The sequence below is a fragment of the Hylaeus anthracinus genome, unplaced genomic scaffold (genome assembly GCF_026225885.1).
Source record: "Hylaeus anthracinus isolate JK02 unplaced genomic scaffold, UHH_iyHylAnth1.0_haploid 0, whole genome shotgun sequence".
Lineage (NCBI taxonomy): Eukaryota > Metazoa > Arthropoda > Insecta > Hymenoptera > Colletidae > Hylaeus > Hylaeus anthracinus.
In genome coordinates this window covers 19085431-19110834 of record NW_026533254.1, presented here as the reverse complement: position 1 = coordinate 19110834, position 25404 = coordinate 19085431, and the positions used below count along the sequence as shown (strand labels likewise).

At 33.8% G+C, this 25404-nt stretch overlaps 4 protein-coding genes across 9 annotated transcripts in view; 3 read left to right on the top strand and 1 right to left on the bottom strand.

Moving 5' to 3' along the window:
• The window catches only part of LOC128895637 (adenylate cyclase type 6), a 45835-nt gene extending 36119 nt beyond the window's left edge, over positions 1 to 9716 (top strand). For both annotated transcript variants that reach the window (XM_054158395.1, XM_054158403.1), the window contains 15 exons: positions 869 to 990; positions 1633 to 1725; positions 2488 to 2634; positions 2941 to 3099; positions 3629 to 3877; positions 4212 to 4371; positions 4590 to 4687; positions 4965 to 5049; positions 5300 to 5416; positions 5959 to 6087; positions 6671 to 6909; positions 7321 to 7459; positions 7596 to 7815; positions 8163 to 8311; positions 8469 to 9716. In XM_054158395.1, the coding sequence (XP_054014370.1) occupies positions 869 to 990; positions 1633 to 1725; positions 2488 to 2634; positions 2941 to 3099; positions 3629 to 3877; positions 4212 to 4371; positions 4590 to 4687; positions 4965 to 5049; positions 5300 to 5416; positions 5959 to 6087; positions 6671 to 6909; positions 7321 to 7459; positions 7596 to 7815; positions 8163 to 8311; positions 8469 to 8792 (2430 nt within the window). In that variant the 3' untranslated portion in view covers positions 8793 to 9716. The remainder of the gene's footprint in view (positions 1 to 868; positions 991 to 1632; positions 1726 to 2487; positions 2635 to 2940; positions 3100 to 3628; positions 3878 to 4211; positions 4372 to 4589; positions 4688 to 4964; positions 5050 to 5299; positions 5417 to 5958; positions 6088 to 6670; positions 6910 to 7320; positions 7460 to 7595; positions 7816 to 8162; positions 8312 to 8468) is intronic.
• A 2285-nt stretch (positions 9717 to 12001) lies between these two features.
• Positions 12002 to 14756, top strand: LOC128895483 (xyloside xylosyltransferase 1-like). The gene is made up of 3 exons (XM_054158112.1): positions 12002 to 12849; positions 13099 to 13572; positions 13633 to 14756. Exons 1-3 carry the CDS (start codon positions 12457 to 12459, stop codon positions 13837 to 13839), a joined length of 1074 nt encoding a protein of 357 aa, XP_054014087.1. The 5' UTR covers positions 12002 to 12456; the 3' UTR covers positions 13840 to 14756.
• A 179-nt stretch (positions 14757 to 14935) lies between these two features.
• On the top strand, positions 14936 to 20131 carry LOC128895474 (bolA-like protein 2). Of its 2 annotated transcripts, XM_054158090.1 has the most exons (5): positions 17996 to 18037; positions 18177 to 18271; positions 18378 to 18536; positions 18643 to 19556; positions 19690 to 20131. In XM_054158090.1, exons 4-5 carry the CDS (start codon positions 18675 to 18677, stop codon positions 19945 to 19947), a joined length of 1140 nt encoding a protein of 379 aa, XP_054014065.1. In that variant the 5' UTR covers positions 17996 to 18037; positions 18177 to 18271; positions 18378 to 18536; positions 18643 to 18674; the 3' UTR covers positions 19948 to 20131. The 2 variants fall into 2 exon arrangements, with proteins under 2 accessions (XP_054014074.1, XP_054014065.1); XM_054158099.1 differs by lacking the exons at positions 17996 to 18037; positions 19690 to 20131 and adding an exon at positions 14936 to 15346 and having other exon boundaries at positions 18643 to 18782.
• On the bottom strand, positions 19109 to 25352 carry LOC128895452 (two pore channel protein 1-like). 4 transcript variants are annotated; one of them, XM_054158062.1, is made up of 13 exons: positions 24995 to 25352; positions 24427 to 24641; positions 24189 to 24353; positions 23970 to 24095; positions 22981 to 23288; positions 22628 to 22908; positions 22303 to 22521; positions 22113 to 22229; positions 21701 to 22040; positions 21320 to 21621; positions 21079 to 21185; positions 20819 to 21013; positions 19109 to 19251 (listed from the first exon to the last, which is right to left on the bottom strand). In XM_054158062.1, exons 1-13 carry the CDS (start codon positions 25095 to 25097, stop codon positions 19234 to 19236), a joined length of 2496 nt encoding a protein of 831 aa, XP_054014037.1. In that variant the 5' UTR covers positions 25098 to 25352; the 3' UTR covers positions 19109 to 19233. The 4 variants fall into 4 exon arrangements, with proteins under 4 accessions (XP_054014037.1, XP_054014028.1, XP_054014045.1 ...); XM_054158053.1 differs by lacking the exon at positions 19109 to 19251 and having other exon boundaries at positions 20561 to 21013; positions 24995 to 25351; XM_054158070.1 differs by lacking the exon at positions 19109 to 19251 and having other exon boundaries at positions 20561 to 21013; positions 24427 to 24608; positions 24995 to 25351.
• Positions 25353 to 25404: the final 52 nt, after the last annotated feature.

Here is a 25404-nt window from a genome sequence, read left to right as displayed (position 1 = left end):
CATTTCAGTAGCATCGATGTCGCACCACGCAACAAGACACGAAACATCAATATTCCGTACCCCAACCGTTATGAGGTTGCCTAATGCATTTGCATCTTCTGCGACTGATAAGTTTTCGGTGATAACCCACGAGTCGTATTGAAACGCTGTTCAGTCCATTAGCGTTCATGTCGAATCGCGCGATTGATTTTCTCGACGTGAAATTCATGGAAATAGCGACGCATAATTCTTGAATTCGGTGGCAACGAACGAAGCGGCCCTAGACAACGAAACAGCGAGGACAATCGAGGTCGATCACTGATAAATTAGAAAATCAATCTCTCTTGTAATTTCACGGACGAAACAGAATTACCGTTTCCTTAACGGAATTAAATTTCGTTTGCTCGTCCACAGACTTCCTCGAGAACGAAATTACGCGATCCGTCCAGGTTGTAGCGCGACTGCTACTGAAAACGAACGAGGATACCATTGTATATTGCTTTTTTTTTTCTTTTTTTTTTACCAAATATTGCTAAACAATATTTGAGAAAGTCGTTATTGTTGTACATTGCGCTTTCTACGATACATTTTCTCGGTTGGATCGGACTTTGATGCCTTCTCAAGAAAGTACAATGGTACCAACCATGTTAAAGGGGTATTCTGTTGAAAATGGACATGACAGAGTATCCTCGTGACTTGGTTTGATTTGGTTTCGTGTTTTTATAGTGCAAACTTTGACGTTACTTTTCGCCTCCGTGTTTTTGCACTTTTCCGGTACTTATCTTGTAAAGAATTTTCCATTAGATATGTTATGCCATAGGCATCATAAGCGTTTCGCGTCTCCTCCACTGACGTGTAACGGTGAATTTTCGTTGATTTTTGTTTGCAGGAACGGCTGCTATTGAGCGTGTTGCCGAGACACGTAGCCATGGAGATGAAAGCCGTGATCGCTGGAAAACCAAAGGATACCATGTTTCACAAAATTTGCATTCAAAGGCACGAGAATGTCAGGTGAGCATTCCCTGAAAAAGTTGTCCAGGCAATTGAACACAAATTGATCAAGGAACAAAGGATCTGTCGCGTGACTTTGTAACCACGCATCGCGAGACAACTGCTACTTTAAATCATTTGCGCTGCTTTTACATTTCGATACACACGAACAACATCGATTGTTGAAGTAGTTTCGAATGTTTGTGTAATCAATTGATCGAACGAATAAAATGAAGAGCTACCACATCAGTCTATATCGCAAACGATTAAACGACTGGTTAGCAAATGGACTCGAGCCTTGGCCCAAGATACCGAAACCTCGAAAAAGTCCACTTTTGGTACACTTTCGATGCGCAGTGTATTCGGAATTTGCGAAAGAAAATGGTTCAGAAATTTAAACTGTCTTCTCTGACAATAAGATTAACATTGCGGAATAATTACGAACGATACTGTGTATCCTGTTCAGTGAACGATGATATACATATATTCATCTCAATTATGCATCAGGGTCGTACACACGTCTATCACGCGTTGCAGTAACGCGCGCTGCCACTCGTGGCTCGTTAAAAGCCACCCGACGCGCGCTAACGAATTCCAATTAACATCGTGACTTAATTACGGGTCAACCGAGTCTCGAAGAATGTAAAGCAAAACTGTTTTCAGCATCCTGTTTGCGGACATTTGCGGATTCACGTTGCTTTCGGATCAATGTACAGCCGAGGAGGTCGTCAGATTGCTGAACAAGTTGTTTGCGTGGTAAGTGAATCCCTCGTAGCCACAAAAGGCACGATGCGTAACGTTTAAATTATGCGTATTCGTTATCATTTCTTGAGTTCCGATTTCATCACTTTTCTTTTTTCTAGTGGCCATTAGCTTTGTTGATTCTTCATTGTTGTATACAGGGTGGACCCGAATTAGTGCAAGACCCCCCCTAGCAGAGGGTAACTCGGACGATTCGGAATCGTTATTTCCTTTGCAAAAAAGCTTTTGTTAATTTGTTGTTCTGTTTTATTGGTTGTTTTTTTTTCCATTCTTTCTTATCGTTGAAATATCGTACGTTCAAAACGTTTCGTTAATAAAATTGCTTACCCGTACTCGTAAACATTATTCACGGATGTGTTTTCGATCGCGACCTCCAACGACACTTTCTTCGGTCGTTACGACAGCTAGAATGTACCCTTTGTGTAAAATTCACACAACACTCGTTACAGATATATCGATTACATCACAAGCTCCGTAATCGAAACAGTGAACGTTCTGAATTTGATCAGCCGTTGAATAAATATCTGTTATATAAAATTTGTAAGGATTAAACACGTAACACGTCGAAGGATACTTATGTAACGGATCCAACTCGAAGCATGTACTATTCCTGGATATTTTAAAAGGGTTTCACGAAAGGGTATCTGTAGAATGTTGTTCTTAACAAGAGGAGTAATCAAATGTTTTAGACTGTAACGTGTTACATAAGTTAAAAAAGGATAAAAAGAAGAAACTTGTCCGGGCGTTTTTTCGCAGGTTCGATACGCTGGCTGCTGAACACCATTGTCTCCGAATCAAATTGCTGGGGGATTGTTACTATTGCGTTTCTGGATTGCCGGAGGCCAGGTCGGATCACGCTCGTTGCTGCGTGGAAATGGGCTTGGATATGATCAGCGCTATCACGTGAGTATATCGTTGAAACAGATTTCCGTAACAAGTGATCCTTCCCTGATCGTCCTTGAATTTATCATGATTTTTTTAGTTGTTCGATCTTTATTTTTAGACAGTTGAAAATGTTGTGTTCCCGCATATGAAAATCCATTCGTTGAATGTTTTCTGTTGATTCGTTCACAGAATTGCGCCAAAGTTTAACTAAAGTTTAATGCACAACACTATAACCGATCTTAACAAACGTTTCTTGTTAAGATAATTAAATTAAAACATATTCGCGACAGTTACTCTCGCGCGATAGCAGATGGTATTTTACAGATTGTACCGAGAGGTGGGTGCAGTGAACGTAAACATGAGAGTGGGTATTCACACTGGCAGAGTTCACTGCGGTGTACTCGGGCTCCGAAAATGGCAGTTCGATGTTTGGAGCAACGATGTTACCCTGGCGAATCACATGGAAAGCGGCGGAATACCGGGGTGAGTGTCTTTATCCTATTCGAATCGAGCATTTTTAGCGATGCCTGATGAAATATGTAGAGCAAACAAAACGCTGTTCCCCAGAGAAGCGAAACGGGAAACAGAAGTAAAGCTCCGGAAAGAGTGTATGCAAAGTAGGTTCCTCCCTAGAGGCAACAATATGAAATGTAACAATGTTACGAGCCGAGGGCTGAGAGGCTAAGAGAACGCGTAGCTCAACTATTTGAAGAAACAAAACAACGGTCGAACAATCGAATTTAAACAAAATATCACATTGTTTATTTTCGAAACTAACCATCCTACGAATAAACTTTAAATACAAACAAAGTTTCGTCTCGTTATTCCCTATAAGCTGATATACATATATTTTTGTTTAAATTGATTTAACGAATATCGAATAAATATTCCCGATAGAACGATTCGAGAGCGAAGCTTTCCGACCGGAGGTTGTCTATGGTCGAAAATTAGATGACCAATCGATTTCAAAGTTACGTTTGACATTTACCACGGAACTGTTCCTCCCCCACAGACGAGTTCACATCACGAAAGAGACGTTGGATTGCCTGGGCGGTTACTACGAGGTGGAGGAGGGAAACGGAGGCGAAAGGAACGCGTACCTCAAGGAGCACAATATCAAAACGTACCTGATCGTCCCTGGGGACGCGTTTAAGGGCAGTATACCCTCGTCGGGGCTGAGAAAGGGTTTACCAGCGAACGGGAACGTGTCCAAGGAGATGAGGATGATGGGACACGGATCGCAACACGGCAAACAAACCAAGTAAGCGACCACTTTGTTGTCCTTTTGATGGTTACGTGCGAGATCGAGCTAACGAGACAACGAAGTTAACGAGGCCAACGCTTCTCTCAATTAAGTGTAATTTGTCAAGGGAACGGCATTTTTCGATGCGTATCGATTCCTCGCAGTAGCGATGGGACCGATAAGGGAAGTACGCAAACTGTAACTCGAGTCCCCAAGCGTGACGGAAAATAAAAATAACGAAAATATCCCATCTCATTGGAAAAACGGCAATGATCTTGAAATCTTGACGAATATCACCTTTAGATTTTTCTATCTTTCTCTATCTCGAACCACATTATCTATTTAACGACAGGCTTGGCTTCGGAGAAGCAACCGAGAGCAAAAAGGATCCAGAAGACGAAGTGAACGAATACTTGATGCGTGCTATAGACGCCAGGAGCATAGATAGGTTAAGGGCAGAATATTGTACGCCTTTTATCCTAACATTTCGCATTTCCGACGTCGAGGAAAAGGTATACCGATTTTTCATTATGTAAAACAACAACTAACCAAGATATACGTATTCTATAGAAGAAGGAAAGTATATCTTCGTAGCAACGAACCAGTTGTTTCACCAATACCTATAATACCACCTTCAAATTGTAAACAAACATCGATCGCATATACTTTTCCTTCGAGCTTACCTAATTTTTCATGTTAAAAAAGAGACCACTTTAACGATTTGTTGCAGTATTCCCGCGAAAGGGACAAAATGCTATCCGCATACTTTGTGTGTTCCGGTTTCGTCTACATGGTGGTCGTGATTGCTATAGTAATCACTCTGTACGGGTAAACGAACCACTCGAAATAAACTCTATGTTTTAAATCAATTTTCACTATTTACTCTGTCGAAACTACAAAATTCTCTCCAAACGTTTGTTTATCTTCTCCCAGCCCCAACGGAGTGGCGATCGGGATCGAGTTTGGTATAATTGAATGTCCCCAATGATGTCGAGACGAACAACTTTCATTACCCACTTTTTTTTATCCGATCCATAATTCTCGAGTATAAGAATCATCGAGAGTATACTTGAAGCTACGTTACACACCTAAAATCATTTTTCAGGAGCATATACTTCTATACGTGCATAGCAGTGAGCACGCTGTTGATCGGCTTGATTAACGGGATCTTGTTGGCGGAAAAAAATCCGGTGAGTATGTCGATTAATTTACCTTTCGATTCGCAGACAGCGAAGCTGATTCAGATCAACTTCTGCACATTAAGTTTGCGTACTTTGAACCATTTCCAGCGAAACTGAATCGATCGCGATGCTGCTTGGAACCTTGCCATTTGTTCTTGACCTTGAATTCGTGGCTGAATTCCAGTCAATGTTACAATAATCTAACGCTCCTTAAAATGCCCGATAAATACTTGACGATAAACAATATTATATTTTTCAGAAAGTACCAAAGTTTCTTCGAGATACCGCAGTACACATTTTCGAAAATCGCGGTGTTGCGCAAGCACTGGCCACGTGCGTAGTGTTTTTGACTTTCATCACAGCACTGAGCCCTCTGGTAGGTACAAAGTCAAGTGCAAAAGAACGTAAACGTACGTACTGTTTATCAGTTTACTATACTTTTGTAAATTTTCTATTTCTCCAAATATTTTATACGTAGACATTCTCGTATACGTTATTTTTCAAATTAATCGATACAAGCAACTCTAGAAAATCTTCTTTTTCGTATTTAATATGTACCACTAACAATAAGTATAAACAAATTCGTCGAAAATGTAGAAGAAGACGTGGAAAATATTCGCTTAATGTGTTCTTATGCGAAATAAATGACTAAGGGTACCCGAATGTTGACCGAGTAAATCAAGCCTCGACACTTGTTGAAAATATATCCCTCTAATCACTGCTAGAGGAGCGGAGAATCAATGGGTGGTAAACCCCCATTGTCTGGACACCGATCGATAAATTTCGTGCATTTTGATGACATTCCAGGATTGATGAAGCGATCCTCCCAATGATCCTTCGTCTATTGTGGCTCACAGACTTGACGCGAGAAAAAAACAAAGTGATTAGTCTTCGTCTGTCTTTTTCTGCTAATTGTAGATCACGCTGGAGGGTGTTCGTGTCTGCAGCAACGCTACAGTCATCACAGAACGGCTCAACAATTCCAGCATAACGTTCCAGACCATCGACACGCCTGACGATGTTTGCTACTACACCGTCTTTGCTGACGTAAGTTTCACGAGATATATGTAATCGATTCGATTCGCATTACTGCCAAGCATGCAGAGTATTCAGGATCTTGGTGGTCTACGGCATTAAACCGAATCGAGTAGCTCTGAACCGAATTAGCTTGAGGATGATTCCCATCAAGGTATCTACTTGTTTCGGGATAGTCGCGTTCGAAAATGTAATTGGAAACTTTTCTGAAGGTATTTTCTGCTCTCACGCACCTCCATACTAAATCGATATGTATATTTACGCTATTACCGCACAGCTTCTCTACGTTCAGTTTCAAATTTTAATCAATTATATCTCAGTAACGATGTGCTCAATAATTTTTTCTTTAAATGGTTTGTTATTTCGATTTTTATAACGTATCAATTTTTCAACGAGTTCCTAAACCGCATTTTCATTTAAATTGAAAACAATCACCTGGCAATCTACATATGTAGATCAAGTCGAGAATTTAATGATTTTTTTCATTTTTTCATACTTTTACGAAAGTTTTCAATAATATTTTTGAACGCGAGTATCTCGAAACAAGTACCTTAAAGAGAAGTTAACTCTCCCTTTCGAACAATGATACTTGCAGCTTTTCCCGGTGCTTGTGATGCTGGTGATGATAACATGCGCGGTATATCAGATCCTGACATCGGTGTTCAAAGTGGTGATATTGAGTATGGTGGTGGCTTGCTACCTAGCTATCAGTATTTACGAGGCTCTGTACGAGAGGCAAGTTGAACTGACTGGAAGATGGCTGTCTGGCGTTTTGGTAGTTTTCTTTATGGCCTGCTTGGTCGCGCACTCGCAACACACTGAGGCAACTTACAGGTAAGTTGACAACAAGATACCTTTTGTCATTGTTCCGTGGAGGTATGTGTATGAGAGAGAGAGAGAGGGGGGGGGGGGGGAAGAAAAGGAAGAGAGGCCCGTGCCTTAGACGCCATACGGTATTTACTATTTGGAGTTTGGTCGAGAAGAGCTGATATACAATACACATATTAATGTTAGGCGGGACCGATACAAACACTTGGATTTTGGAGGTTTCAATGTCTTGAAAAAACCTCTCTCAACTACCTCTTACTCCAGCTAAAATTCAATTCTTATACCGTATCAAAAATGTACCAACACTTATTACGATTGTATTATCTAGAGTTGAAGAGATCTACGTTTTAGTATTTCCAATACTAATTGGTTAATTTACATCGCAACACTGATTACGTTAATTTGATGTGGCCGCAGACTGGATTTTTTGTGGAAGCTCCAAGCAACGGAGGAGAAGGAGGAAATGGAGCACCTGAAGGCCTACAATCAGAAGCTGTTGGCGAACATACTTCCGGAGCATGTGGCGGCACATTTTTTATCGACTGCCAATTCAGACGTAAGAAAATATTTTCACGAAAATACTCTATTATATAGCGTCCCATCTCTGATCGGCACTATTATTTTCGTAAGAAGACGATTGATTTAGTGTTGTTCAATTTCAATAATGTTTCGCGTAAAATTACCATTTCCAGGAGCTGTACCACGAGCAGTGCGACTTTGTTTGCATAATGTTCGCCTCTATACCGAACTTTTCCGAGTTTTACGTGGAACTCGAGGCGAATAACGAAGGCAAGGAGTGTCTCAGGCTTCTCAACGAGATTATCGCCGATTTCGACGAGTTGCTCGCCGAGGAGCAGTACAAGTACATCGAGAAAATCAAGAGCACAGGCGCCACATATATGGCTGCATCCGGTGAGCAACTACTATGTGTTTACTTTACTCACATTTCCCTACAAAACGCGTCACAAGTACACACTCGTCAACACTTGGATTTTCGAGGTTTCAGTGGGTTGAAACCGTTTTTCATACAAATTAATTATAATTCACGATATTCAACGTGTAAAAAGAATTAACGTTACTATAGATAAAAATCGATTTTTATACCGTGTAGATATTTGAATAAGGACATGTTTAAAAATATTTCATTAATAGGATAGAACGCGACTTCTAACACATCGAAGAAAAGTACAAACATCGATGTTCGAAACGGTATTTATGGCTCTCGAGTATTTTCACGAGGATACTCCTCTTTTTCCCAGGTCTGACGAAGAACACCTGCGACATGAGAGATTACAAGCACGTCACTGCTATGACCGACTACGCACTCAGGATACGCGAACAACTGGCTTTCATTAATGAACACAGCTTCAACAACTTCCGGTTACGTGTGGGCATCAATATCGGACCGGTAACGTTAATCGATAACGGGGCTAATTGTTATAATGTAAATTTGTTCATTTACGTAAATGTCGTAATTACAAAGATATTCGATTAATTCAAGTTTCACCTAACCCCGTTTCACACAAACAAATCAAATATTCATTATTGAATCTGTTTCGGTATAGGTCGTTGCCGGAGTAATAGGAGCTAGAAAGCCGCAGTACGACATTTGGGGTAATGCGGTTAACGTGGCCTCGAGAATGGAGTCAACGGGAGTGTTGGACGCTATTCAAGTTACCCAGGAGGTTCGTGATATTCTAGTCGTAAAGGGATATCCGTTAACCTGCCGTGGCAGCATTCAGGTCAAAGGCAAGGGCAGTATGGTGACGTACTTCCTGGACGGGCCTCGAGACTCGTCGAAACTTGGAAGCAACCTCGATGCGAAAACAAACTCTAACAATAACGTCAACGTAGACAGGCCTGTAACCTCGAACAACAGTACCGTTTGAGGCGTGTTCTCGAGAAATTCGAGGAATCGTGGCGCAAAAGGAAACGCGTACGTTCTCGTTTGATCGTACGACACGAGCCTAACAGAATTATATTTATATTACAAGAGAAACAAAGAAATATTGTCATATTTTTGAAAGCAGTCCCGATTTCACAATCAAAATCCGCCTAGTATCAAACACTAAACAGTAATTTAATGACAAACCGAACATTTAACCGTGACAACTCGTCAAACCTCAAGCTATTTAAATTATTCCATTTCTCATTTTTCTCTCTCATTTTCCTCAATGATTCGTTCTTTCAAACATTTCTGTTACACGCCGATTTTATTTCAATTTCGAACGCAGCCAGACCATCGAAAAATATTGGACACGTATTTCTTTTTATATCGACTGATAATATCTCTCCTAAGACTGTCAGCTTCTAACACGTTCTATTCTATCAGATAAAAAGTACAAATATTTTAACGAGTTAATTACGTTTTATGCACGGCGATGCATATGAAATGTCCGATTTTCTAAACAACATTCAAACACATGTGTTTTTCTTACAAATTTACTTCATTCATCGAAATAACCATCGACTTAAATCGTAATCACTACTCGTTTTTATTTCTTACGAATTCTTCTACTTATCTAATTAGTCTTTCCGAACACCTTTCATTTCAATCGATTAATACTACAACTATGAAGCCAGTCAATTTCAATCCATCCATTTCAAAGTATTAACAAAATTACTACATTATTACTACATTATTCTTGGTAATTCCATGGAATTATCTAGTAATTACGATCTGACGGTAATGCATAACTAGAACTACAACTAAAATGATAATTCAAGTGGTTGCTTGGTGAGAAAAAGAAAAAGAAAAAAAAAAGAAACAATAATAATAAAATAATGAAATTCTGAAATTTCTTTTTCAAAGTCTTCTTGTTTCTTTAAGACTTCAAATACCTATTATTCTAACAGGCTGTAAACGTTTAAAAAAAGAAAACAACTCCATAACAACATTAACGAATAACTTTCCTGTAGACTATCGTGACGAATGAAACTTTTCGAAAAGTTAAGTTAGTCATCTATCAACTGAAACTCGATCTTAGCTAATAGAACAATTTCATTAAATGTTGTCATAACGAAAATGTATTTTGATGTTGCTGGCTGGTCCAGCTATAGATGTTTAATAACCATGAATCAAAAGAGAATGGGCCATCGTTTAGTCGAGCTTAAAAAGAAATATTGTTGGAGATTCGAACAACCAAACATTTATACAATAATGAGTCGAAGGTGAAAAGTTTCGAATATTCATATTATAATACAGAAAAATTATATTCACGTGTATAACGTCGTAATATATCGCAACATTCTAAGAGAAGAGTGCAACTTGTAAACCTCTTTGGGAGTTTGTAAGAAACCAGAAATGATTTTACTAGAAAAAATCATTTCTTGTTTCTTATTAACAAAATCGAAACAACTGCAATATTCTTAAATCAAAATCTCAATCGCCATAAGGTGCAAAAAATATAAAACTTGTGTCATATCAAACCGATTGTGAAAACTACTCAGTTCATATTGAATCGTAAAGACGTGTTAGCTTCATAGCGACAATTGTTGATGAAAATTCAAGCTATTATAGCAAGTATTGTGAAAATGTTTTGGTAAAGCACAAACGATCGTTTTATTTTTCCCCTAAAAATTTCTTCTCCTACAAAATTTAAATGAAGAAACAACGATATCGTGTGCCCTTTTTCGAGTTTTTCTATGATACAATATTCGTCTATAATAGCGAAAGGATTTCATGTTACTTCGATAGTCAATTCGTGGAAACGAACATTTTGCCAGTAATCTGGAAGTAAGTTTTTCATTCGTTTCCGTGTATCTTCAATGGCCTAAGAAGGCCTTGGAGCCTGTATTCGTCACAGACATGTGTATAATAGATACATTCGCGCGATGTGTGTTTTGTCAAGAATAAAACAGAAAATAAATTTTTATTGAAAAAAATCTTGAAAAGCTTACTTGTTTCAAATGAAATTAATTCCTTTTTGTCCAATTCAGTATAATTTAGCATCACGTATTAAAAAGCAATGAGCAGTGATGCAGTAAACATTGTACAGGTTATAATGCCAGTGCCAGTGTTGCTTCCAGCTCGCGCATGCGCATTATCTCTTTCGTCAGGAGAGTATATAATACGACTATGAAACTGCCACTCTTTAATCCTTTAAGTAACTATAGTTATTCTTATTATAATAAAAAACGATCTATATAGATATCTATCTACCGTCCAAACGCAAAAAAGAACGCCATTACAGCCATCGATTTACTTACTCCATTTGGATATACATATTACTTGACATTTCATTCTTACCAAACAACGTAATATCCATCGACAGTAATCATAAGGCCGTCCAACCGGATCTTGTAACTATATTGCGCTTATGCTGCAAAATGTTGCACAAAATTCACTTTCTTTACAACATTAAGTATGCACTACCATTTGCAAACTGTCGTTGAGCCGGCATCGAATCCGCCGTTTTAGTAAATCCGAACGATTATCGAAACTCGATTCGATAAATTCACATAAATCGAACTGTCACGTGATTTCTGAACTTGCCATCTAGCGGTGGAAGGTTTTCCAACCTACATAGCAAACAATCATTAATTTTCCTATTATTTACGTACATACGTTTTGTAACGTATAATGTTAAACATAATACATTATCGATTTGAACCTCTAGCCTTGTATTTGTAGTACAAAAACGATTAAAAATTCATTTTAATTTCATGCCGGTAATCAACTATTAGTGACGCCATCGGTGGTTAAACGCCCAAGTTTGTAGGAAAAAATAGTTTCCACTGTTCTCGCTAGATGCCACCACTTATTAAAAAGTCGATAATTATGGCTCCATTAAGAAATTATTCATAAAAATGACAAATTTTACATATTAACTAATATATTGTGGTGTTATAAAGCAAAGAATCGTATTAATTATACATTTATACAAAAATTAGGAATAATTGATTATAAGGTATCGGTGGCGTCATCTTATAGAAAAGGTGGAAACTATTTTTACTACACACATTTTGTCACCGATGGCGCCTCTAATAATTGATTAACAGCATCTAATTAAAATGCATTTTTAATCATTTTTGTATTATAAATACAAGCAACAGGTCCAAATTATCAGAACGCGAGTATGCTGGTGTATATGCATACACGCGAATGCGCTCCACATTTTAGTTGTGTCAATTTTTCCCATGCGGCACTACAAACTTTATACCAACTTTTAATACGTGAGCTTGGAACCCTTGCCATAGAGTACAAGCCAATTGCAACTACACAAATCAACACAAATTGTTTATGTTTTCAATTTCTCTCCAACATTTAGAAATTTATTTTCAAATTCATCATATATTTATGTTGTGATTCTTCATCGGTGCATAACAAATCTGCAACGCTCCAATAAGTAGTTTTTATTAGAAATTTTTGTCTGACAAACTAAAATAATTTTCATTAGGATTTTTATATGCTGAAGAAATTACTTCAAAATGGAGAATATGTTTAAATTAAACATTTATTCTGTTTAGTTTATAACGTTGAATAAAGAGGCTTGTATAATTCTAAATAAGAGATACGGCACAGAGGAAGCTTGATCATGAACGAATAATTAAATGCTCTTGCTAAGCAAGGTGCTAATCAATTTGACGATTCTCACTGTGATTTTAGTGCTGTTTTACTGTTATCAGACGTCAAATGGTATACTTTGGTCAGCACGCACTACCAGTGGGCGTGAGAATGTCTCGTCGACAGAGTCCAGCTTTGGAGCAGATACGATTTCAGCGATACTCCTTACGAATGACAAAATTTACTATAATGTCTGGTGTATATTCACTAAAGTCGCTAGTAACTCACCAATGAAAAGGAAATTTGAGATCTTTACCGAGTCTTTGCTGAGATTATCTTCTGTTGATATTGCATTTCATGTAATAACTGACAATGACAGCAGAAATATCGCGGAACAAATTTTGAATGGTGTTCTGTTCTCTACCGGAAAATTTATGAAGGTAGGAGTGCATTCGCAGTCTTTGCTATTCAGAGTCTCTTACTGGTTTCTAATTGCAAAGGTATACCAACTATAAATAAAGGTGCACCACTGATAAATTATAATCAAAAGGTCTCTTTGTGTTTGTTAGAGACTTGCATTGCACTTTTGTAGGAAACTAATGAGAGAAATACTCTTTTGAGTAAATTTTCATTTTACTCGAATGTCCCCCTTTAAGCTGATATCGATACTTTAGGTTTTTTTATTCTAGATACAATATTATGATGTGCACGATCTGGCATCGCAACTGGAAGACATTGTATCGGTCATGTCTCCTCACTTCAGCAGCAAGCCTGGAACTTACTACTCGGATGCTTTGTTTTTCTTATCATTGGGTTTGCACCGAGTAGCTCCAGTTGAACAAAGTCTCGCAGCAATGTTTGATGCAGATACCAAGTTCCGTAGAGACATTAAAGATCTTTTCAAAGAATTCAATACCTTCGGAAGTCAAGCCTTGTTCGGTCTGGCACCAGAACTTACTCCGGTTTACAGACATGTTTTGTATCTGTACCGTAATAAGCATCCTAACACAATGTTTGGAGAACCTTCTACATCGGGTGGTTACTCCGGTTACAACAGTGGAGTGGTGCTTTTTAATTTGGATAGGTTAAGAAATTCCTCTGTCTACAATAAAATTGTTCAGAAGGAAAGCATTGACTCGATGACTGAGAAATATCACTTCAAGGTAATAAATATAAGTAAATAGGTGTTTTAATAAATTTCTAATTTTGGAATTTGCGTGTAGGGTCACCTTGGAGATCAAGATTTTTATACGCTGCTTGGTATGGAAAGGCCTGATTTGATTCGCACCATAGACTGTGGATGGAACAGGCAGTTATGTACGTGGTGGCGAGACCGTGGCTACGCAGATGTATTTGGAAACTATTCGAGTTGCAATTCGGAAACAAAATTATGGCATGGAAATTGCAATACTCCCATACCTGACGACTGATTCACCAACCATAATTGATTTACACATCTGTTGGAAAAAGTTATCGCTCTCTTATTAGGTGAATTAAGCAGTTTATTTGATAAAACGTGTTATTTTGACTAGGATGTGCTGAAATCATATATTTAAATTATCTTTGGTACGTTTGGAAAGAACCAGAAGGAATTACATTTTCTTAAAAAAAAAAATTATTTCACAATAATTGTTAGGAAGGAAATGATTAAATAAAAATGATAGTATAATCGTTATGTACTTAAGGGGTTGTACGTGCGAGAGAAAAAAAGTGTTTTTCAAGAATTCTTATTTTTTGTATAACAAGGAATTGTGAAATATCAATCTCTTTATATACTTTAAATACTTGACATGTTAAATTAATAAATACAGTTTTTGTTGTTTATTTTTCTTGCGAACGTACGATAAAAGCCTCTTATTAAAAAAGTACCAGAGACAATGAAAATTCTTGATTCTCTTAAACATAATCATTTTTGCAAACATTATAAGATCTTTGAGTATCCTTAGTGTAATTATAAATGTGAAGCATTTGCTGTTGCTTTTCCAGTATAGTGGCGATATACAAGGTATTTCTTAATATGTGGGCGCTTTATGAAGAGTAAGCAAAAAATCAGCCACACATTAAGAACCATACTGTATATGTATACAAATATTCTTAACTTGTAAGTTCAAGCATTTCATGACGATTATAAATTACTTGTTAAGGTATTTATAGTTTACTTCAAATACAAGTTGTAAAAGGCAGCATTGCTGTATTGTATGTTTCACATACGCTGCAATATTAGAATTCTAATAGGACATAAAGTGCAAAATGGTAGTTTTGAAAAGTATTTTTATAACGATAGTCGTTGCAGAGAATAGGTGCTATTTTGTATAAAATGCAGATAAAATATATTTAATATTACCAACGTGTTTTCTTGTTTATAATTAAAAAGGTATAGACGAATAAGAGGGTGTCCCCAGCCCTAATCCTATTTTTTAAAATCGACAAAATTGCTCGTAGCTATGAACATAATATTCCTATGTCCGTGGAATGCAGCCATAGTTTTTAGTACGAGGGCACCAGCTGTCCTCCTGAGCACTACTCAACACCTCAGCACTACTAAAAAGCAGATCTAATAACACTGTCTACTCACAGGTGCAATCTGGCCACCATTCTGATTATAGGTTCAAATCAAAATCATTCAATTCAAACTTTAAACGTTGCCATATATTTGACGTCAGATTGATATAGACATAGACAAACAATTTTCATTATAAAAGAAAAAAAATAGAATCATATACTTCCAGTTTTATTCACCTATACACTTGTTTTACATTTACGTATATGTAAATACTGTAAGCAAAGTCCATATACTATATCAAACACAAATTTCCACGTATTCAAAAAATCCCCGGGAGTGAAGTCCAGATTTCAAATAGTACATGGTTAAATATGCCCTATTCTGAGAGTTATATTAAAAATAAATTAATCGAGGGATTGAACGCTTCACATGTGGTACGTATTTTTTACGTTTTATTACGTGAGCATACACGTTATTCGTGTTTCTTTAATGTTGTGTTAGTTCTAACCTCGAATTCTCTACTATAAACTTATATAGGTTCATAGACGTTGTTTCTGAAACATTTGTTAATTGCAACCAAGGGTATGCTTGGGATATAAATTGCTGGAGATTATCAACCGTATATGATTAAAAATGCAAGGGAATTTGCAGATTATATTAATCTCCCTTTTTGCCCTCCTTTTAAGATGGTGCATTACGTACCATCCATACAGTGGCCAAGAAAAGTCTCCAATGTTTGGAGACTACGAAGCACAACGACATTGGCAAGAAATAACGTTAAATCTTCCAATTGACAAATGGTATACCAATACGACAGACAATGATTTACAATATTGGGGATTAGATTATCCTCCTTTAACAGCCTATCATAGTCTTGTGCTGGGCTATATTGCCGATAGTATTAATTCTTCGTATGTAAAATTACACGAATCTAGAGGTTTTTCATCCAAAGATCACAAATATTTTATGAGATTAACAGTTTTATGTGTAGATATTTTAATTTATATACCATCAATAATATATTTTGTATTAACTAATCAAACTTCAGAAGACTCTGAAAAAGAGACATGCAAATTATTTGGTTTTAATAGAAAACATATTATTCTTTTAATCATGTTGAATTATCCAGGTTTAATTTTAATAGATTACGGTCATTTTCAATATAATTGTGCATCTTTAGGGTTATTTATTTGCGCTGTTACAGCAATGCTTGAAAATTCATTTATCCCTGGATCATTTCTATTTGTGGCAGCATTAAATTATAAACAAATGGAACTTTATCATGCGCTACCAATTTTTTTTTTCATACTTGGGAAATATTCTCCTATAAACAACAGATTTTGGTTACTCCGTTTAAAAATGTTATTGTACATATCAGTCACGGTAGTTTTGTCATTTATTATCATATGGTTACCTTTTCTTAAGAATTTAGAAACACTTGCACACGTTATATTTCGGTTATTTCCAGTTGGTAGGGGTGTATTTGAAGATAAGGTTGCCAACATTTGGTGTGCTATCAATATACTTTATAAATTGCGTAATGGTTTCACAAATATTCAGTTAGCTAAAATTTGTTTGATAACGACAACATGTGCAGTTTTACCAAGTTGTATAAATGTATATTTAAATCCACAAAAAGAGAGATTTATTATCTCCCTTGTTAATTGCGCATTAGCATTTTTCCTTTTTTCATTTCAAGTACACGAAAAGTCAATTCTACTAGTCGCTATTCCAGTTTTATTGTATTTTAAAGATGATCCATTTCCTTGTTTTTGGTTTCTAATAATTTCACATTTTAGTATGTTACCTTTATTTATAAAAGATGACTTATACATGGCATATTGTGCTAGCATGATTTTTAACATTTATTTTGTTTCTTGGACGTGTCTTGATATATTTACTAACGTTAAGTTATTAGACAATACTAATTCAACATGGAATAGACATACTGTAGTCAATCAAAGACAAATTAAAATTAAACTAAGAAACAAAAAAGCTAAATCGGTGTTTGGAAAAATTAGAAAAGATATATTAAATTACTGTAAAAACAACTTAAATGTATTATTAAACCATAATCTCAATCTTTGGATAGCGATTTTATTTTATGGTTCGATCCTGGGAATAATAATATTATCTATTGTTAGTCGTTTTCTAAAACCTCCTAACAAGTATCCAGATTTATTTATGTTATTAGTTTCTGTATATTCGTGTGGGCATTTCATTATTTTTTATATATATTTCAATTATAAGCAGTTTTGTACATTAAAAAATATATGAATCTGAAATAAAATAATGTGCATTAATACCATATTCTCTAACCCTTATGTTGCAGTGCATACTTAAGTAAGAATGCTTGCACTATGCAGTAGAAGAACGACACTATACAAATTATTATAAAAACTTATACATCTATTTTACAACATTTAAACGTTCTATAAAGTGTTACGTCATACATATTTTCGTTAATGACATACTTATGCATCCTTTGGAGAATATACTTCATTTACAAAGGATGTATTTCAATTTTAAATACATGTCTTCTGTAAATGAGCATCAACTTATCAAGGTCATATTCATATGTCCTTAGGAAATAAAAGTCTGAAGGAATATTAATTTGTAAAATTCTTATAATAATATTATTTTCATTTTTTATTAATCTTTTTATAGTTGTATGTTTCATTTTAAATGTAAATAAATTACAATATAGTCACAAATAAGAACCATAAATTTATGCATTTTCATTGTACATAAATTTGTAAATGTTTTTCTATCTAAAATATGCACATTTAATTACAGTTTTTATATTAAATCGCTTTTATTCGTACAGGTTCGGTGATGTATTTCTTGACATATTATATTTTACATAAGCAAATATACAGATAAACAAGTCACAATAATATGTCTAGATTATTGTAATAATACATGTATATAATAATGTAATAATTTGTAACAACAACTTTATTAACAAGTAGTAGACAATTGCATTTTTTTTTTTTTGTAAATTATATAATCCATATGGATCTGAACTTTGCTCCGCTATTGAATATTACTTTGCTAAATTAGCATAACAACAACATTACTTATACGGGTTTAGTGCAAGCCAGTAGTAAAATAGACACTGCCTTGTAAGCATTTCATGTGATCTAAAAAGAAATTTTTATTTCATGTGACAATGAAATAAGTTTTACGGAAACAAATATTTTATAGACCAATATATCTTTTATTATACTATATACAATTGTTTCTTCATTTTAAATGTTACAGGAAGTGGTAGATCAGTCTGATGGTTGTGGTGATAAATTTTCTGTACTGATTGTTTCTGATGCATTTGATGGTAAACCGTTACTACAACGTCACAGGTATTACAGTTTTATATACCTAAAAAGATATAGATTAAATATTTTAGGATTTCTATAAACTATATATAAATTTGTTTCCCTGTTTACATTGATATTGATATTTCAGATTGGTAAATGCAGTTTTGGAAGAAGAACTCAAAACGATCCATGCATTTTCTCAAAAAACATTAACACCAGAACAGTGGAATAAGCAAAGAAACTGATCTATTTTGCTATACATAAAAATAAATCATTAATGTCAACTGATTATACTAAACTATAAAAGGTATAACATTTTATACGTTTATATTCTTACAAATAATTACTTACTTACTCCATTTTATATTAATATTCTGTTATATTAATTTAAAAATAAAATTTTGTTCTATTAGCGGTTGTATACACAAAACTAAAGAAACATAAAATGATTCAATTCAAAGTTTCTGCACCAGGAAAAGTTATTCTTTATGGAGAACATGCGGTAGTATATGGAAAAACTGCTGTTGCAGCTAGTTTAGGTTTACGTACAACTGTAGATTTTACCGAATTGCCAGAAACAGAACAAGTTATTAAATTATGTTTTCCTAAAGTGAATTTATTTGTAAATGTATCTCTACATCAAGTACAGAATTTCTTTTTTACAAATAGAAAGTCTGAAGAAAAGTATGACGTATATTATAATCAAATAAAAGAGTTTGTTAGTAATATTGGTTATAGCAATGTGCAACAGAAATTCAGTTTAGAAGTATTCTTTTATCTTTTTATTTATATGATACAGAGGGATGACATTAAAATAAAACCTTTTCAAATTCACTTAAATACTGAATTGTCAATTAGTTCTGGTCTTGGTAGTTCTGCTTCCTTTGCAGTTACTCTTGCTGCATGTTTTCTACATTGGTCACATTTACAAAAAAGTATTTGCAAGACCTTCGATATGTCTGATTTAGAAATTATTTCAAAATATGCTTTAAGTTGCGAAAGAATTATGCATGGCACTCCATCTGGAATAGATAATTCTATTTGTACATATGGATCAATAATAGAGTTTAAAAAGGGCGATTATATAAAACCAATAGCCAATACACAAACTATGAAAATTTTACTAGTCGATACAAGAGTTAGTAGAAGTACAAAGGCATTAATAGAAAAATTAGCAGAACTGAAGCACAAATATCCTGCTATTATTGATTTAATTATGGATTCAATTGATAATATATCAAAAGAGGCAATTAATGTTATCCAAAAAATTAACAATCTTTCAAGTACTGATACTGAATCTCTTTTCGAAGGATTTAGACAATTAATGGTAAGTATTCTTTTTTTTTTTTTTTTTTTTTTTTTTAAATCTCAAAATGTTATTACTGATTAAAGAAAGTGATTATTGCTTTTCATTCTTGCAAATATTCAATTTTCTTACTGTATGTAATGTATCATTACAGACACTTATTAATATGAATCAAGGATTGTTAGCCACGTGTCAGGTTTCACACCCGTCCTTAGATAGGATTTGTGCAGAAGCACAAAATTATGCTTTAGCAGCCAAGCTTACAGGTGCTGGTGGTGGTGGATATGCATATATATTATTATTACCAGATACCCAACCAGAAACAATTTCAAGCATTTCACGAAAATTAATAGCAGACGGATTTACTGTTACATTAACAACTTTAGGAGGTGTTGGCGTACAAATTCATTAGTAATATATTATAAAATTACGTGTATGGTATAAATAAATTTACTTGTCTATATTTTTCGATATAATTAACATTTTTCATAAACTTATAAGGATAGTATAATCTAAAAATATTTGTTATATAATTTGTATGGATATGCAAGTTTTACTATTATACCAATATAAATAAATGCTAATGATTACATACATGTCATGTATAATTTCATTATACTTTTCTCTTAATTTTTGGTTGATGTAACTCTTATTATTAACGCAAACATATAATTAAACAATTGTTCAAGTAAAAATTAATACATGATAGTTCACATAAGTATAAAACAATACCCTACTAATATGTAACTATAACATTAAATAATCTCTAGATACTTAAATAAAAATATTAATTTCATTATCATTTACTTACATGTAAATTATATTAATATATATTAATTTAATATTATAATTGATATAAAATATAATGCATACAGTAACCAAATTAATACAATTCAGCTATAAGGTTAATATAATACTTAAAAAGAGAAAAACAAACATTTCTGTAACAATAATTTGTATAATGCATATTTGTTTTCTGTGCTGGTAGAAGGTTTATCATTTCGTATGACTCAATATAAATAGTATCATTTAAAATAAAGAAATTTTATTTTATCAAATGTAATTAAATTATTTAGTATATTCGCAATTTAAAAGATTTTACTTATCATACGTCACATGTAGTTACTTATCCAATTTTTATTTTATGATTTTTTTTTTTTTTTTTAATTAGCTAACCTACAAATACGCAGCACGAGAATTACTTATTATATATACATTTGATTTATTATTATGAGTATCTATACAACATTAGATGTATTACGATGTGTTGATCGTACACTCACGGTTGATCTAAGATGGTCTTGTTCAGAAATTCCATCTTCCCTAGATGTTTCTTCTGAATTATATACAGGATTTGATACACACTGTCTTTCAGCTTCTTTAGCTTCTACGGTCCATTCGCTTATTTCACTTGTATACATTTTTCTCTGTAGAACTTCTCGTGTTCGAGGACGTGATCCAGTAAATACAGTAGTTCCCTGTGAAACATTTACATAATCATAATATAATGAAAAATGTGTTTGACATATTTGTGTAAACTTACGCCAACTATGAATGAAGGTCTTAATTTTTCCAGAAGTTGAAAATCTTCTATTATGCACTGCAATTCGTCCCATCTCAATTCCACTTCTTCATGAAGCATTCTTTCTTCTACAAACAAACATAAAATAGGGAAATATTAGAAAAATTTTAAGAAGTACAAATGATTTGGTTGAGGAAATAAGAAACAAATGTTAATAATTTACACTACAGTTTTGTAATAAAAAATATGAAAATGTAATCACCATCTCGTTTTGACGTTGATTTCTTATAATGTATTCTAAATCGAAATGCTTCCAAGAAACTGGATACTACAATTGTTAACACAATCATTGTCACTAGATAAAATGTCATAAAGTACATCCTTGTGTACATGCCCACAGTAAATGCATATGCATTCATTAATATAAACCAATTATTAACGACTGTTAATTCAAACAGAGTCATACCACTGGCTATGAGATTGTCAAATGTATTAAGATAATAGTATCCTAATGTAGTACTTTCATTAGCAGAATATTTGTAAAAATCTTCGACTGTTGTATTTCTGTTAAATAAATTTGTCATATGAATCGTAATTTAAAATATACAATATCAATTATAGAGAGATTTATGGTTATACATACTTGCAGCAATTTCGCATATTGTATCCAGCGAACAATTCCATTCCAATAATCGCGAAAAAATAATATAAAACAAGCATAACTACCGCGGTAGATGACATTAAAGGAGTTAAAATAACAAGGGTTCCGAATACATCTCGATATCTTTTTTTCATTTTAAATAAACGCAAAAGTCTAAGTGGTCTGAATAGAACAAAAAATGTTGATGATGGAGAAAGACGTATGATACACGCAGAAACAAGTGTCATTACAGATGTGCCTAAATCGAAAAGATTCCATCCAGAACTAAGATACCATTTTGTACCAAGGCCCAATACTTTTATTAACGCTTCGCTAACGAATACTATAATCAGAAAATACATTACAATTGTTGTAATATTATACAATACTTTTATAATTATTTGTTTCTACTTACTTCCTCCAAAAAGAAAAGTATCCCAAGACGCAGCAAATAAAATTGCACTGTGAAAACGATCGCTGGGTTGCAGTATCCTTATAATCATAGCAATACCATTTGCAACTATTGTTATATCTACAAAATTTCACAATCTTTACCGGGCATAACCGAGTATAAATTCATTTTGCATAAATTTTTCTATACTTACACATCAATGTTTCAAAATATGTCCATCTAATAGCAGTATGAGCTCCCATGCAGAGAATCTGCAATGGTCGCGAAGTACTGTGATACCAAGGCACAGTGGAGTATTGTGGCTCCCACTGAAGTTCTATCGTATCAAAAATATTCAAAAACTCTTCAGCACTTAATACCCCAGTTCCAGAAGTATTGAGATGTCGAAACATTAAAACAACATCTCTTATACCTATAACAAATATTTTTTGCATAACAAAAATTTCTAAAGATGACTTTCATATACTTGTACATGAACGTTTATATTATTCTAAATTTGCATGGAATTAAATATATACTTTTATTAGGAGCGTAGTATCGCATTAGTCCTTCAAATTGACGAAATCGCATTTTATCTGCATTTTGTTTTAAGACTAATAACTTAAAGGCGTGTTGACATGCTTTTCTTTTATGTAGAAACAGCTTTTTAAATTTGTCACGTTCGGCTGCTGTAAATGTTTCGTTTACTACTGCCAACATCAAATTCATCATTACGTATAACATAGTGGATAAGTAAGACACAAAATATATTGCGTACCACTTATTTTTTGAATATGATGGCATCATTACATCTGGAAAACTGAACAAGGAAATCGTTATTAAAATATAAACAGAATTCATGAGTATCGTTGTATATATTTTTATTACTTACTTAGCCGTGGTAAGAAGAACAAAAAGGCTTACAAAACTATCTTGCAATGTAGAAAAATTTCTATTCATTTCAGAGAACATGTAATATCCTAATATTGTGTAAAGTGTAATAAAAAATAAAAGCAGGCCTAACATATCCAGAATTGGAGGCAATGTCAAAAGTATTTGCCTTATAAATCTTCTTACACCTCCAAAACATTTGGTATCTACTAAAAAGATAGGTCTTAGAGCACGTGTCACTCGAAAATGTGATGACTGCCGCACTAAAACTGTCATTGCTTCTAAAAACATGATGGCCAATGTGGCGCACTGTAACAAAAATTTATTTACATAATTTTTGTACAGCATATAACGATAGCGTGCAAATTTATGGATATTACATACTTTTATAAAAAAATAGATCAAAATTAAAATTAAAAATAGAGCTTAATGCATTGATGAATATTGGATAATTACTATTTTTATTCAAGATTATATATCGCATGTACAACATATCATTATTGTTTAATACTTTCACATTGTTGCGTAAGAAATATGAGTATGAATAAGTGCATTATAAGGAATAATGAATCGCTAACAGAGCTATCATTGACACAACACACATGATGTTGATTAATAACGAAATAAGTATTCTTATTAAGACATGTCCTGATAGTAATATTATCATAAACAACATCTGTTCAAAATTATATTAACTTTATGACTGAATTATCAATTCTATTTTATTAAAAACGTAAGCTGAAACAGTCTACAGTTATGAGGTTGCTTATCTTCTCATTAATACAATCATATTCTTTTGTGTAAGTGCTATGGAAAACCACTGTATTACTATGTGTAAGTTTCAGATATATTGACAAAGAAGTCTAGAATTCAGTTGCATAATTAAACTATGTGAGAGCACAAAACTGTTACAATAATAAAGATTTTGTGAAAGTACAAGCTTATATTACACAAATTATAAAATTTATATTAATAGATTGATTTTCTTACCTTCAGCATTGTCCTTTTGTGTTTTAACATAGTCGATAAGCCAATCCATCTTAATTTTAAAACTAATTCTATGCCTATAATGATTAGAGCTAAAAGTTCTATTGACCCATGTGCCCATACTGGTATCTAAACAAAAAAAATATATATATATACATATATACAGAAATAACTACAGAAATAACGTAACAAGAGGAAGCTGTTTTCCCATGAATAACTTACACCAAACAGTGGTACAGCTGGCTCCTCCACAAGAGCCAAAGCTAAAAGTATAAGAGAAGTCAACAAGTCTAATCCATAATACCAATTATTATGAACTAACAGATATGCTGGTAAATCTTCTGGATGTTTCGGATGAGACTCAAATTTTTCATTGTTTCTACCTTCCTATAAAAATAATTTCAGTAAAATACTTATTTTATACCTTATATTATTAAAGAAATGTGACAAGGACAATTACCTCTAAAAATATTGCAGCTTTATGGTAGTTCATTTCCCAGTACAGATCATGATCTAAAAGAGAATTATGCAATGGAAGCACTGCATTATCAGTCATGTTTTCCCTTTCAGTTTCATACGTTTCAAATTTTTGGGGGAATTCGTTGGTTTGATTATTTTCAATGGATGGATTTATGTAGTTGTCTGGAGAAGAACATGAAAGCATAGATCCATATTCTAAAATATGATAAAGAATAAAATATATATAAGAAAAAAAATTGTGCTCAACATAGAATAGTACGCAGATTTTTAATCAAATTAAATGCATGCATTATATATATGAAATACAATAATATTTTAAATAAAACTTTTTAATGTTATTATGTGTAATTGTAAATATTGAGAACAAAAATGAAAAATTGCACATTAATTATAAAATAACAATTAGTATGTAATTTAGCAATGATTAGAAAATAAGCCATCTAAGGAAGAATAATCATAGGTTTGTCAAAACGCTCGACTTTCACTACGAATTGTTCGTAAACGCAAGAATGAATTTATACAATATTATTATAATTGATTCGACTTACTTTGAGATGATCGATGCGATGTGTCTTGTTCGTGTGATACATTTCCATCATCGTTAAAACGTTGATAATTGCCCGAGTATTCGGTATTTTTAGGAGAAGACATTTGAGGATGGTATGTCACACGTATTCAATAGACAACACATTTGTTAATAAATACCTAAATATTTACATTAGCCTGTCTAGATGTATACGGTAGCGTAACTGGACAGAAACTAAAGCTTGACTAGATTAAATTTAAAAAAAATATACGAAGATACGTGCACATCCTTATGTGACAGATATTACATATTTCAATGTCCTAATATAAGTACCTACTATATAAGTGATGTTATTCGATTCTCTTACAAGTATTTGACGTTCCATGTCGTGATACGCATGCGTATTCTTGCAGACGACATGTATCCAATCAT

Bases quoted from the DNA above. Each gene is read 5' to 3' on its own strand.
- LOC128895483 (XM_054158112.1), top strand. From the start codon at position 12,457: ATGCTCTTGCTAAGCAAGGTGCTAATCAATTTGACGATTCTCACTGTG. The intron at 12,850-13,098 runs GTAGGAGTGCAT...TTTTTATTCTAG, and splicing joins CTACCGGAAAATTTATGAAG to ATACAATATTATGATGTGCA. The intron at 13,573-13,632 runs GTAATAAATATA...ATTTGCGTGTAG, and splicing joins CTGAGAAATATCACTTCAAG to GGTCACCTTGGAGATCAAGA.
- LOC128895474 (XM_054158090.1), top strand. From the start codon at position 18,675: ATGATTCAATTCAAAGTTTCTGCACCAGGAAAAGTTATTCTTTATGGA. The intron at 19,557-19,689 runs GTAAGTATTCTT...GTATCATTACAG, and splicing joins AAGGATTTAGACAATTAATG to ACACTTATTAATATGAATCA.
- LOC128895452 (XM_054158053.1), bottom strand. From the start codon at position 25,097: ATGTCTTCTCCTAAAAATACCGAATACTCGGGCAATTATCAACGTTTT. The intron at 23,289-23,969 runs GTAAGAAAATCA...TTTTTGTTACAG, and splicing joins ACAAAAGGACAATGCTGAAG to TGCGCCACATTGGCCATCAT. The intron at 21,014-21,078 runs GTAAGTTTACAC...AATGTTTCACAG, and splicing joins GACCTTCATTCATAGTTGGC to GGAACTACTGTATTTACTGG.